Source organism: Alexandromys fortis, unplaced genomic scaffold, assembly GCF_014885135.2.
Source record: "Alexandromys fortis isolate MF-2015 unplaced genomic scaffold, M_Fortis_MF-2015_v1.1 scaffold_65, whole genome shotgun sequence".
Classification (NCBI taxonomy): Eukaryota; Metazoa; Chordata; class Mammalia; order Rodentia; family Cricetidae; genus Alexandromys; species Alexandromys fortis.
The window spans coordinates 1618895-1631588 of NW_026067986.1; the positions used below are offsets into that span (position 1 = coordinate 1618895).

Below are 12694 nucleotides of genomic sequence, written 5' to 3' on the forward strand. Positions count from 1 at the left end.
GGGGGGGGGGGGGGCTTCTCGGAGTGTGCTTTCAAGTTCCTTTAGTGTCTATTTCAAGCTGCCCCCCCGCCCCCCACACCACCAGACACCACAAGGCTGCTGCTCCTCTTGCAGCAAGTGGGAAGGCCTAGGGGCGAGATGCGCTGTGCTTCCATGCTGTGCACGCTGTGTGTGAGACTCTGGCCCTGGTGCGCAGAATCCGTCTCGGATTCTGAATCTCATCAAAAGCACTTTATACCTCTGGACTGAGAAACCAAGCAACTGTGGCTTCTCTGTACTACAGAGCTGACTAAATCAGCCCAAAGGCTCACGGGTTTCGCTTATACCCGGCACACTTCCTAGGAAGACAGAGCTGTTCCGTAGTGAGGCTGTCTTACAGTAAAATTACAATGCAACCCACACAGGCAATTTCAAATTTTCTAGCAGCTAGGCTAAAACAATGTGGAGCTAGTTTTAATAATCTATTTTATTTAGCTGGTGATATGCAAACCAAAATTATGCTAATGAGGGGTTCAGGAGATGGCTCATTCAGTTAAGTGCTTGCTGCACAAGCGTGAGACACTGAAACCAACCCCCCACATCCCTGTGGAAAAGTCACGCACAGAAATGTAACCCCAGAGTTGGGGACACAGAGACTGAAGGGTCACCCACCCACGGCAGCCCGGCCAGCATGCTGTAGGTTCAACGAGAGATCCTGCCTCAAAAACCAGGGAGAATATTTGAGAAAGCTATCCAAGGTCAACTTCTAGACCCCACTTTCACACCTGTGTGAACACAGGCACACACACTGATGTTAATGAGCTATCTTAAAACCACCCCACTGTCCCATAAAGTCTTCTGCTACATACCAAGCCCATCAGACTTGGAACTAACCACATCTCAAGTGCTCACTGGCCACAGGCAGTCATGGTGTGATGGTACCAGACCCATGGCTCTGTCATCTTTCTCCTGTCCCCATCCCTCCCGTGAGTCATTTCTAATAACACCGCATTTCCTTCAGCGAGGACGCTGCGGATGGAAGCAGACAGCAGGGCCTGGGATCATTACAGGCGGAAGGATGCACACCTGAAAGGAAGGCCTGACCCACCAAGGCCCTTTGGTGCCCTGCTAGGGAGTTTAGACTTGATCCTGGGCTACAGCCGCTGTGCTGGGGGATTTTAAGTGAAGACTTGCGATTCAATGGGCCTTTTACAGAAGCCGTGTTGTGAGGAAGAGATTGGAATTGAGCCAGACAGAAGGCAGAGAGACTCGAATAAACCTCAAGAGAAAGACTGAGGGCCTGACCCAATGCAGCCACGAAGGTCACCGTGGAGAGGGGGGAGGGCAGACTCTGGCCAGTTTGAAAAGATGACCACCTGGCTTCCACCAGGGCTTAGTGGTCGTGAAAACATAGGCGTTAGGGAAGAGAGGTTTCTTACATTTGCTGAAGTGGTTTCGCTAATTAAGGCCAAGAGCACAGAGGCCCACGCCGGTTTAGAGCTGGGTCCCGCTGTAGACTCACTTAGAAGGGGCAGTGGACAGCACCTGAAATAACATTAGAAAAGGTACCTCCGACTGGACACACAGGCTGGCACACAGAGGGCAGGCAGAAGCAAAACACATGAGCCACTGCAGCCCAAATGCAAAACGTAAGCAGAGGCCGCACCCCAAGTGTGCTGAGCCTTGAGGGGAGGAGAGGGGTCGCACCCCAGGGGAAATGAGGCTTGAGGGGAGGACAGGGGTCGTAGCAGATTTATATATATGATATATATCATACATAAAACAGATGGAAGACAGGAAGAATTCACTGGTGTTTTGTTTTCTTCTGTGGCACGCTGATGCTGTGGGTTTAAGACACTGTAAATCCTTCACACACCCGTAGACACCCCCATAGACACTGTGGGCAGTAGTGTCCCACACGGAACCATAGTTACAGGGTGTTCACTGTGGCCAGCAGTCTTCCGGCCGCGCTCCCAGGGGGATGTGAGAAGAAGCAGGAGATGGGGGTCAGAGCGACCTTTCAGCCAGTCAAGTCCTGGACCTTCCCCAAGCTTCAGCAGCTTAGAAGGGGCATACAAACACCACCTTGCCCGTCCATGGCAAGGCCGGAACGAGTGGACTTGTCCGTCATAGCTGTGATAAGTTATTCAGCTGGTTCTGGATCTCTGGGTACTGGGTGCCTCTGACGATGAGTGAGTGCCCGGCCATGGAGAGTTCTTTCTCCCTACACAGCCAACCTCAGGGATGGCAAGGGACCTCACGTTTTCAACCAGGATGTATGTCTTTGTGACCTTTCTCCATCACAAGGCATATTTGGTTCCTACGTTCACAAGGCCTGGCTTTAATGCGTAAGTTATAAAGTAACTATCAAATTTTCTAGACTTCCGTTTTGTTTCTCAGTAAAATGGGGTTCATACATGCTTCCAGCATATCTGAGGATAAAGGGGCGTGACATGTATAACTAAGGAAGGCATTTCCTTAAAATGTCTATTTGCACATGTTTCCAGTGATGGATGTTTTACCACCTCATAGAATGGAATCCATAACATAGAACTCCCCCTACAATCTCAAGTGTGAGATTGGTACCCAGGGCTCCTGGCTCTAGGGTCCATGAGGGTAGCTGTATAGTTGGTTGAGGGCTCCGTATTAATGTCCACACATTCCCAGAGTTCCAGCAGACCTGGATAGTGTCCCATACTGGTTGCTTGGGACAACAGTATGAAGGACTCTCTGTACTTAGTACTCCTGGGCATGTGGAAGCTTTGGTGACATTCATCCTGCAGGGGGCCCTTCTGAGCATTCTATGTGAGTTGGGCGAACAAAACCAGGCCCACACTGGGTCATACAGCTCAGAGGGTTTATCCTGTGCTTTATCTCACGGTTAGTTCAGCACTTGGGCCTCACACATGAACGATCACAGGACACATCTAGATACGCTGTAGGCGCCATGATTGAACATGGCGTGTGAAAACTCTGGTGTGAACTCTGGTGTGAAAAGACTTTTTTTTTAAAAAAAAAAAAATCCTGGAAACCAAGCTTCCATTCCACGTGAACACTTTCCCTCCCCATTACGCTCCCAACACTGTGACTGAAATCGTAACAAATTACTTTAATAATCAGTCCCCGCCAGCAGAAGTAAATGTTCCCCTTCCGAGCTCCCGTAGACTCAATCTCCCGCTAGAGCGAGCAACCTCTTCAGAGAAACGATGCTTTCTATGAAATAAGTCTCAAAAACAAGGGTAAGGAGCTGGCCTCCCACACTATACACATTTTTGACCTGTGGGTCACAACCCTCTCCACAAATGGCCTTTGCACAAGGGTCACCTCAAACCATAGGAAAACACAGATATTTACATTATGATTCGTCACAAAACCAAAGTCACAGTTATGGAGCTGCAGCAAAAATAAACGCATTGTGGAGGTCGCTACAACATGAGAACCGGATTTAAAGGGTTGCAGCATCAGGAGGCTGAGAACCACCGCTTTAGCAGATGGGGAAAGCTCTTCCCTGCCTCGGCTTTCACTCTCTGTGAACCCCCAGATGATTTTTCCCCCCAGTTTACAGAGTTGCTTTTAAATGAAAAGGCTGGACATCCCTTGCCATAGAGTCTGGAGTCTTAACGTCAATTATCAGACCCTTTACCTAAGTGATAACTTCAGCCTGATTATTTTACATATAAAATACTGACATCGAGCCTGATGCTTTTCATTCTTGCTCACTCTGAGACTCATCATTCCATCTTAAAATAACTGCAGCCTCCTCAATTCCAAGTCACAACCACCAGACTCGGTTGGTCGTTATCTCAACTCGGGAGAATGCCCCCGCCTCAGAATCCCCACAGCTGATGAAGGGAGAGACTGATTAGAGCCACCCAAGAACGCTGAGAAAGGCTCCCTGACAGATGCCTCTGTCCAACATCTGTCCCTTTCATCCAACATCAACACCAATTTCTGTGTTAACACACGTTTATTGAGGTCATGACCAAAAGCCAGGCTGCGAGTCAGACCCTCAACATAAACCAGCGAGCAAGGCTGAGATGCTCTCAAAGCCCATCCTTGAAGAATGGACCCTTCTAGCTTAGTATTTCTGCGGGTGCATTTATCAGACACTAGATAGGACTACCGGTTTGCAGCTGTTGAACACTGAAGGTATATTGATGCCTTCAAGAAGCTCACAAAGCCCCTGGGAAAGCAAGAAGCAACAGTGTAGGAGAAATCTAAGCAAGGGTCTAAACTGAAGGAGGATGCAGACAGAGGGGCAAAAGTAGCGATCAACAGAGGCAGCATGACCAGGGTTTGGCTTTGAAGATGGGTTGGGTTGGGTCGGAGAAAAGCAGACAATGCGTTAGAAAGAGCAGGGCACGGAGAAAGGGGATGAAATGAAAATGCATGGCAGAAGGAGCCAAGCAAAGGAAAGAGGTCATGTTTGGAAGAAGCAGGAAATCAAACCGTTTGGTTAAATTTGGACAAGAGTATAAAACACATGAAAACCATGATGGGAGGTTGACCTGATGCCAACCAAGAGCAGGAAGACTGGAAAGTGTCTGAACTCTAGGTCTTCCTTGGCTTACTTTGGTTCCCAGTCAACCCACAGAGAGCTAAAACTGTATCCCCTAACCTGCTGAACATCAGAGCCCACCCTATTACACCTTAAACACACACAGGACACTGCTATTAGCTCATTGGTGGACAAAGAGCATCTGACAGGGGCACTATTTTATAATCAAGTGTTTAATTTACGCAACATATTGGGTACCAACATCTAAAACCACTAGCAACATAAGAAGAGGTGATGATCTTTTGACTTTGCAAGAGAATGCGGCCACCTACAGTGTTCATGCTACAGAACCCTGCAAGCAAGTTACAAGAAAAAATATTGCAAACCAAGAAATCTCATAATGTTTTAAGGAAGTTACAATTCTGTGTTGGCCCCCATTCGTGGCTCTACAGTACCACACGTGGTCTACTGGTCGCAGGTTAGACACCTGTTAGAGCATCGGTTGTTTCTCCTCCTGACGTCATAGTGAACTGTAGCTCATGGCCACGACTCAGCATCGTAAGAGAATATCACATTGTCCATCCCTACCCTTAGGCAAGGACGAAAATTCAAAGTATGGTTTCTGCTGAACGCACCCCACATTTTCACCACATAAGGCTGCAAAATCTTAAGCCAGACCATCCTCATCTGGGGACCACGCTGCATTGAGATTGGCAGTGGCTCCTGATGGAGGAAGCCTGAGCTCACAGGTGCCAGGCTTTCTGTGGGAAATGCTTGGAGAGGCGCTCTCAGGAGATGCGTGTTTGCAAGATGCTGGTGTGGCAGACGGGATGGGGAACGGCAAAGAGGTGAAGGTGGGGAGGGCTGAAAAAATCCCTGACTCCAAGGGAGACGGAAGAAAGATAAGGCCATCTAGGGCAGTCTCTGGGAGAAATTGTCACCAGAAAAAGTTAACACTATCTGATGCCGTTCCCTAGTTAGAAAAACAGATGGAAGCAATCTTAGCTCAGGTGATCCGGAGAAACCACAAAGTATTAAAAGAAAAAAAAAAAAAACACAGAAGGAACTTTTATTCCCTAAGGTACAAGTTCAGTAGCAGCTGTAAGGAAAGGTCATCAGGTCTCTAGCCTGAGGATAGGACAACCATCATAAAACATCTTTTAAGCAAGCAGAGAAACCGGAAAGGATCCGTCCCAAATACAGCAAAAGATCTGTTATGCTAGAAGGCTAGAGGCTACTGTAGAAGTCTTTATTAGAAAATGAAAATGAACGTAGAAGCTATCCAATAATAATCCAGTATCATGGAAATGCTAGGTTCTATAGACACACACCTTCACAGATTGTTTCCCCCGCTGCGGTACTGAGGGAGCCCTAACCCTGACGACTACGAACAAACAAACCTCAGCAGAAAAATCGACACATATGGCCTCTTTATCTATCCGTCTTTATAACTGCAAATTAGCCATTTTGATGTATCAAGGAAATAACACCTTCATAACAGCCGACTTCAAAAGAGGAAAGGGGGAAGCGAGGTTTGCTTTTCTCCTACAGTGTTTACCGTTTCTTTAACTGTATAATGAAAACCCCATTTTAATGAGCGATTCCACTTGAAGGACACACAGCAGCGGTAGGAGCAACTGATGAGGCGAATCGCGTTCAACCATTCAGAGATCGACAAGCAATCGCTGACGTCTGACTGCATGGTGTATGCCCTTACACCCTGTGCCGTGCTACGGGAGCCACTCTCCTGTGCACACACCGTAGAAACACCGCAGATTGAATTGTCATCGTCAAGGATGGTGACGGCACCACAGACGTCACCAGGGACGCAGGACTGAGGAGCTATGACCGAGCAGTACCTCTCCCACACGTAAGATGGACTCTCGCGATATAGTAAGAAGGGGCGGGAGCAGCCTGAATCGCGCCCTAAGCAATCTCTACGTTTCCAGTCATCAAAACTGGAGCTAAAGCTTCTTCTCCTGACTTATGTCTTAAGATGTCGATTGTAGCTGTGTAAAAGTCCTCAGGACTGCCTTTGCCCTTCTGAAACAACAACCACGAACAAAAGCCCACTGTTAACAAGGGCGCTATCCTCTGCAGACTAAGAAACTGACTTCTGGTTTCAAGACTGGGTTTCTCTGGAACAGTCCTGGCTGTCCTGGAACTCGCTCTGTAGACCAGGCTGGCCTCGAACTCAGAGATCAGCCTGCCTCTGCCTCCCGAGTGCTGGGATTAAAGGAGTGCGCCATCACCACTCAGCCTGATTTCCTTTTTCTTTTAAAGGACTAAAGCCGAGGAATTTCTAAGTCTTAAGGGACATTTCCATGTGGAGGCCACCTACTTGGCAGTGTTACTTCACAGACCACCATGATATGGCTTAAGTATTTGTTTCTCTGTTCACTGTTGACATGGTGAGGTACCTTCTGGGGTCAGGAGATTCGTCTTTGTACAATGGCCCCTTGATATGTGTAAGCAACTGAAGACTTCTGTGGGGTGCTCCCCACAACAAAATGAACACCAAAGAAACCCTGCTCGTTTTGCCTGCCTAAACCAGCTCATTAACTAAACCGATTCCTGAGAAATGATTTACTATTTCAGAGATGAAAGAACAAAATTTGCCAATTAACACTCTCAGATATTCAGCATTTCCCCCTTAATCTCTTAAATAATCTCTGCATTCAAGTGATTGTATTTTTATGCAAATTATCTTTTTGGAGCAAGTCGTGTGTGTGTGCGCGCGCGCAAAGCCACACAAAATCTGACATGTTTTGTGTTCCGTTGCTCCACACAAAAAGGGTTTAACCCAGCTTGAGTTTATTTCAAAACTCTAATTAGAGACTGAAGTAGTATTTGCCTTGTCCAAATAGAAAGTCATTCTTAAAGTTGATTTTTTTCTTGGTTAAAATAATAATAATAAAAAAGAAACAGCAAACACCAGATACAGATTTTTTTTACAGCACTCCAGTTACTTTGATAAGATCGTCCCCCATCCACACACACAGCACATTGCTTTCTGCTTAAGTAACACAATTTCATAAGGCTCATAAAATATTTTATCCAGAAAGCAACTTTTTTTTTAAAAAAGAGTTCTTTCAAAATAATTGGTTTTACTACTTGAATAGTCTTTTCTATTTCTGACTTCCTGTCCTTTCTTTTCCCTGCCATATTGCACATCTGCGTACTCTCTGGAAAACAGAGTCTGAGTAGCAACGAAACGTTCCTCTAAAGCAAAACAGAATGACGACATAAAGACCACAGGACCTTACTCTTTCTCTGCAGAGTCTAAGATTTCCGTGTTTCTTTTTTTTTTTTCTCCCTCCCCATCCCCTTAAAATCTGCGGGGTGGCAAGGGCGGCTGATACTTGAGTGTCTTAAATAAGCAAGTGAAATAATACCATCATGGTTTATGAAAGGGAAGCAAGGCTCTGTGCTGGAAGTTCAAGGGTCCTCACCAGCCTCAAGCTACAGAGAGACTGCAGAGCACTCAAAGCAAAACGCTGTACAGAAAGGATCTTTAATTGAAAGTGTCGGGTCTCCACAACCTTGGCACCTGCTTAAAACCAGGACTGCTGGGAGCTGAAATCTCATCAAGTTCATAAACACCACTGCGCACTGGAAGCCTCCACTCGCCAGGATGGGGAGGAAAGAAAAGGATGGGAGGCTTCCGTTGCATACCGGTCCAGGTAAAGGCTGGGTCCTTAGCCCCAGTGTCCGCAATAAACGCAGACATCCCAGCCTTGAGCAAGAAGCTAGGCTGATATTCCAGACACGCAAAAGTCAAGTTGTTTCCGCACCTCGGAAACGACCCTCGGTCGGGTCTGCCTGCGGGCTCCCGGGTTTATCCGCCCAGCGGCGGTGCGAGGACAACGTTTCGTCCCGCGGCCCCGGCGCCCGCTCCCGCCGCCTGCCCCGCGCGCCCTCGCCGCGTGCACGCGGACGCTGAGGACCCGATCCCGCCGGCACCGTGGGGTGCGGGGTGCCGGGACCTGCGGGCCCCGTTCCGGCCGGGCAGCTCGGCAGCGCGGAGCTGGAGCGCAGGGGGGCGCCCGCGCGGAGCAGCGCCGGCCGAGCCCACATTCAGCTGCCTGCCGCACGCCTGCCCGCCCGGGAAAAGCAAGGACGGCGACCTCCGCGTCCGGTCCGCCGTGCACGGGCCACACCCAGCGCCCCGGGAGGCGGCCTCCGGGAGTCCGGGCTGCGGAGTGCACGGCCGACCGACCACCTCCACCCCGGCCGCGCAGGCCCCGCCGCATCCCGCGTCCTGGGGACCCCGGCTTACCTCGGGTGCTCTGTCCCGGGCCGGGGCGCGGCGCTGGTGGCCCCTGCAGCGCGAAGGGCGAGCCCCGGAGCGAGAGCCGCGGCAGGGCCGCTCGGCGGGGCCCTCTCGCTGGATTCCTTCACTGCCTCAACTCCGCGCCGCCAGCCCCCACTCAGGGACACTCCCGCCCGCGCAGCCGCCCCCGCCTGGCGGCCGCCCGCCCCTCCGTGTCACTCACCAGGAGCACACACCCCGCCAGCGCCCCTCGCTCCGGCTTGCACACACGCCGCCGCCGATCACGCCTCCCTGGGTTTTGTATCCGCTCACACGCACGTTCTGACACAGATCCCGTCCCTCCACCCGCCCTCCCTAGCTCCTTTCCCACCCTACTTTCTAGAAGAATCCCCTATACAGCTTCCGCACTTCGCTGGGTTGCCCCGCACCAACCTCCACCCCTTTTCCCTCCAAACCTCCACCTCCCATGAAAACTGCCCACTGTGATCAGACACTCGGGTCACTACCCGCCCGAGGAGCAAGAGAATCGGTTTTTTTTTTTTTCCCCTACCCAGGAAAATGAACTTTGCTGCCCCAGCACCCTCTGCAAAGGCGAGATGCTTCTCCCGGTAGAAGGTAGTAATGCTTTCTGGGGCTGAGCCAAGCTCAAAATGTAAACAAAGATAGCTTATTCGGAAATGCCGGGGAACATCAGGCCCCCTTAGCAGCGCTGGAGCTCAACCCGACCTCTGAAACCCGACTAAGCCCAAGGGTTCTGGCCCCTCGCCTTCGCTGCGGGTCTCACGCGGGGTTCTAAGCGTGCATGGTCACCCACCGAGCTGCCCTGAGACGCCCGTGGCATCATCGGCCGGTGGTGTTTCTGCCTGGGAGCGCAGTAGTCGGGAGAGTTAAGGCGATCATTATTCATGATGGACGCACTTTAGATCTACACCTCTTCCAGAGGCAGCCGAGGGAAATGCAGGCTGCTCTCAGGTTTATTTTTGAAGGGTAACTTCCTAGCCGCCTTTTCTCCAGCGGCTTCACGGATCTCGGAGCCTTTTTTTTTTTTTTTTTTTTTTTTAACAAAGATCTGTCTAGTCAGTTACATTTCTAGCAGGTAGCGATCAACAATACATCATACCCCAGCTGACAATGCCCACCCTGGTTACAAGGAAGAGTTAAAGGGAAGGAATGCGTTTTGTTACCTGACTGGGAGTGTTCCTCTGCCTCATAAGGCTGGATTGCTGAGTCTAAAAATTAACTCGAGTGAGTGCTTTAGTATCTGATTTCATCCTTCAGATAATCTCATCGGGCAGGTGTGGGGTTTTTTGTCCGCCTTTTTGCAAATAAAGAAAGGAGACAAAAAGGTTAATTAACTCGCCCAAGTTTTCTGCTAGTAAGCAAAGCAAGAGTTTGTACCTAGTCTGCCCCCCCCCCATGTTGCGTAGGGCAAAGCTAGCTTCTGCCCTGCATGTCAAGGACAAACACCATTCTGTTGCTCATTGAATTCAGAGGAAAATTAATTGGTAACTTGGAACGATTCAACTCGGAGTGTGGCGAACATTTCATATCTTGTGAAGTAAGTCATTTAAGTTTTGAGCGAGGGTTCCCCGAGACTAGAATTCAAAAAGGAGTAATATGTTATTGCTTCCCTAAGGAGGGGCTTGAGAAATAACATTGAACTCTGTCTTCTCCGCTTCTTATCCGGCTTCATAACCTTCCCGGGGGACTCCAAATCCAACTTGCTTACTGAAGTCTGACAGAAAAACGCTTTCAAGACCAGAGGGATGAAAGGGTTCTCAGAAGCCAGACCTGGCCTTTTCATATTTGAGGGTGGCTTTCCAGTAAGTCATACCTATAATAAAAACCACTGTGTGGGCCAAGCGCAGAGAAGTCGAAGTGTGGAACTGATTGGAAAAAAAAAAAAAAAACAAAACAGCAAAGGTTACAGTTAGACCAACCCGGCATCAGCGGGGTGGAGGCCCAGCCCACGCAAGGACAAGGATGTGATAACCTTACGGAAACAATAGGATCTTTCAGGACTTAGACTGGCCCAGCAAGAGAAATCAGACTTCTGAATGTTTTATAGTTTCAAATCAAACTTAGACTGTTGGTTGCTCTAGTTAATTTACCCTGGAAAAACAGAAGGTATGCTTCTTGAACCAAAGGTTTAAGACTCTCACTGACGTATAGATAAAAACTTCTTCCATGGCAAATAACTAACAAGGCTGAATTTTGATGAGTCAAACATAAAAAGATTACAGAAGCATATAAAATAGATCCCCACTACCGCTACATGGGGATTTAAAATCCCAAAGAAACAGGAAGTGAAAGGGATAAGCCCATGTTTTTGAATCCATGTTGGAAAATTGAAAAAGTGCTTGGTTTGAAAATCATAACCAGAAGGCTATGTCAGTGTGACACTCTGTTCAGGATTATTTTGTAAGATTATAATCCATGAATCTTATTTTTACTGTGTGTGTGCTTTTAACTAAATTTCAAAGAAATAAAAAACTTCTTTAGGACCATAGCAGAAAATGTCTTCATGCGGGCAAAGTGTGTTGGTCTCTCTTTCCTAACGTCCCCGTGCAGATATTTTAATTGGCGGTCACTTCTTTCCTCCACATCGCCTCCTCAGTCTCTACCCAATGTCCACTGCAAGCATCCAGGTCAGTAAAGCTGACGGTCACAGTACTGATTTCAGCAAAATGTCACAGCCCCAGCTTTTCAGTCTCCATTGGGCCGGACTCCGGGAATCTTCAGGGTGTGGGTCGGTTCAGAGCAAAGCAACGCCTTCAGGAAGGCCTACTTCAGGCAACTCTGTATCCATTTGAATGTCTGAGTGAGTCATGTGGACAGGGAATGAGGCGGCTGCTGGGCTCCGGGGCAGCAGACATCTTTCCTCCTGATGTCCTGAGGTGAGCGGCCACCTCCGAGAGACCCTGGACTTTGTCCGTGCAGGTTCTGTCACTGGGTAGAATCAGGTTATCTCCCCTAGGGAGGTGACGTATAACTGTTGGAAGATAGGCACTCTTCAAGACCACAGTGGAATTTCACCTCTTTGTTGGATGGGAGCACAGCCCAGCGACTTGCTCCAGCCAACGATGCAGATGGGAGAATTGGCGACCACCTCCAGGTGACCATATCGTCTTTTCCCCTCAGTGCTACAGTGAGGTGCACAGGGGGGACAACTCCTTCAGATGGGAGTCAAGGGCTTCATTGAGCACAGCCACATCTGTGACCCTGAGTGAGGATAAAGCTTGTTTTGAGCCGCTGGGGCTGGGGCTGTCTGCTTCTGCATTACAGTCTAGTCCACTTTGGTTAAAAAAGAAATATGGAGGTAATGCAACCATCCTGGTAGTAGTGAGGACGTTCTAAAGGGAACCACAGTGTTCTTCCCATAGGGGATCAGATTACTGAAACAACAGTCTCTAGGAAATCAGAATTTCACTATATATATGTATGAATACACACACACACACACACACATCAGAGCTTTTGTGTACTTGACTGTCTGGAATATGAACTATGGAGCATGCTCATAAACTAATTCACAGTACTTACAAACACTAAAACTGCACACAGCCTCCGCCAGCCCTCGGTCCATGTAAGCCGTCTCTTCTATGGAGATGCCGTTCACAAAACACACTGACACTGATGTCCATTGTGGGGTTAGTATAAGAGACAGAGCATTTGGACCATACCTCAGCACCCACGTAGAGGAGAATAGCTACAGAGCCGGGCCTGTCTACGCAGTGGAATAATAAGCCCTTTAAAATGAAGGGGAGGGGTTAGAGAAAGGACTCTGTGGTTAGGAGCTCTCGTAGGAGCCCAGAGTCCAGCTCACAAATGCCTCTAACTCCAGTACTAGAAGGTCCGGCCACCTCGAACACTCAGCTGCATGCACATACAAATACAGACGGGCACAGATACATCAATAACAACCTATCTTTTAGAAGGGGAGA

General features: G+C 48.9%; 1 protein-coding gene across 4 annotated transcripts in view; it reads right to left on the bottom strand.

Moving 5' to 3' along the window:
* Positions 1-9671, bottom strand: part of Spats2l (spermatogenesis associated serine rich 2 like) — a 151219-nt gene extending 141548 nt beyond the window's left edge. For 2 of the 4 annotated variants that reach the window (XM_050159296.1, XM_050159295.1), the window contains exon 1: positions 9565-9671. In XM_050159296.1, coding sequence (XP_050015253.1) covers positions 9565-9657 — 93 coding nt within the window. In that variant the 5' untranslated portion in view covers positions 9658-9671. Of the gene's footprint in view, positions 1-8756; positions 8939-8973; positions 9075-9564 lie in introns of those variants that run through there. The other 2 variants (XM_050159300.1, XM_050159298.1) reach the window with 2 other exon arrangements.
* Between the last annotated feature and the right edge of the window lie 3023 nt (positions 9672-12694).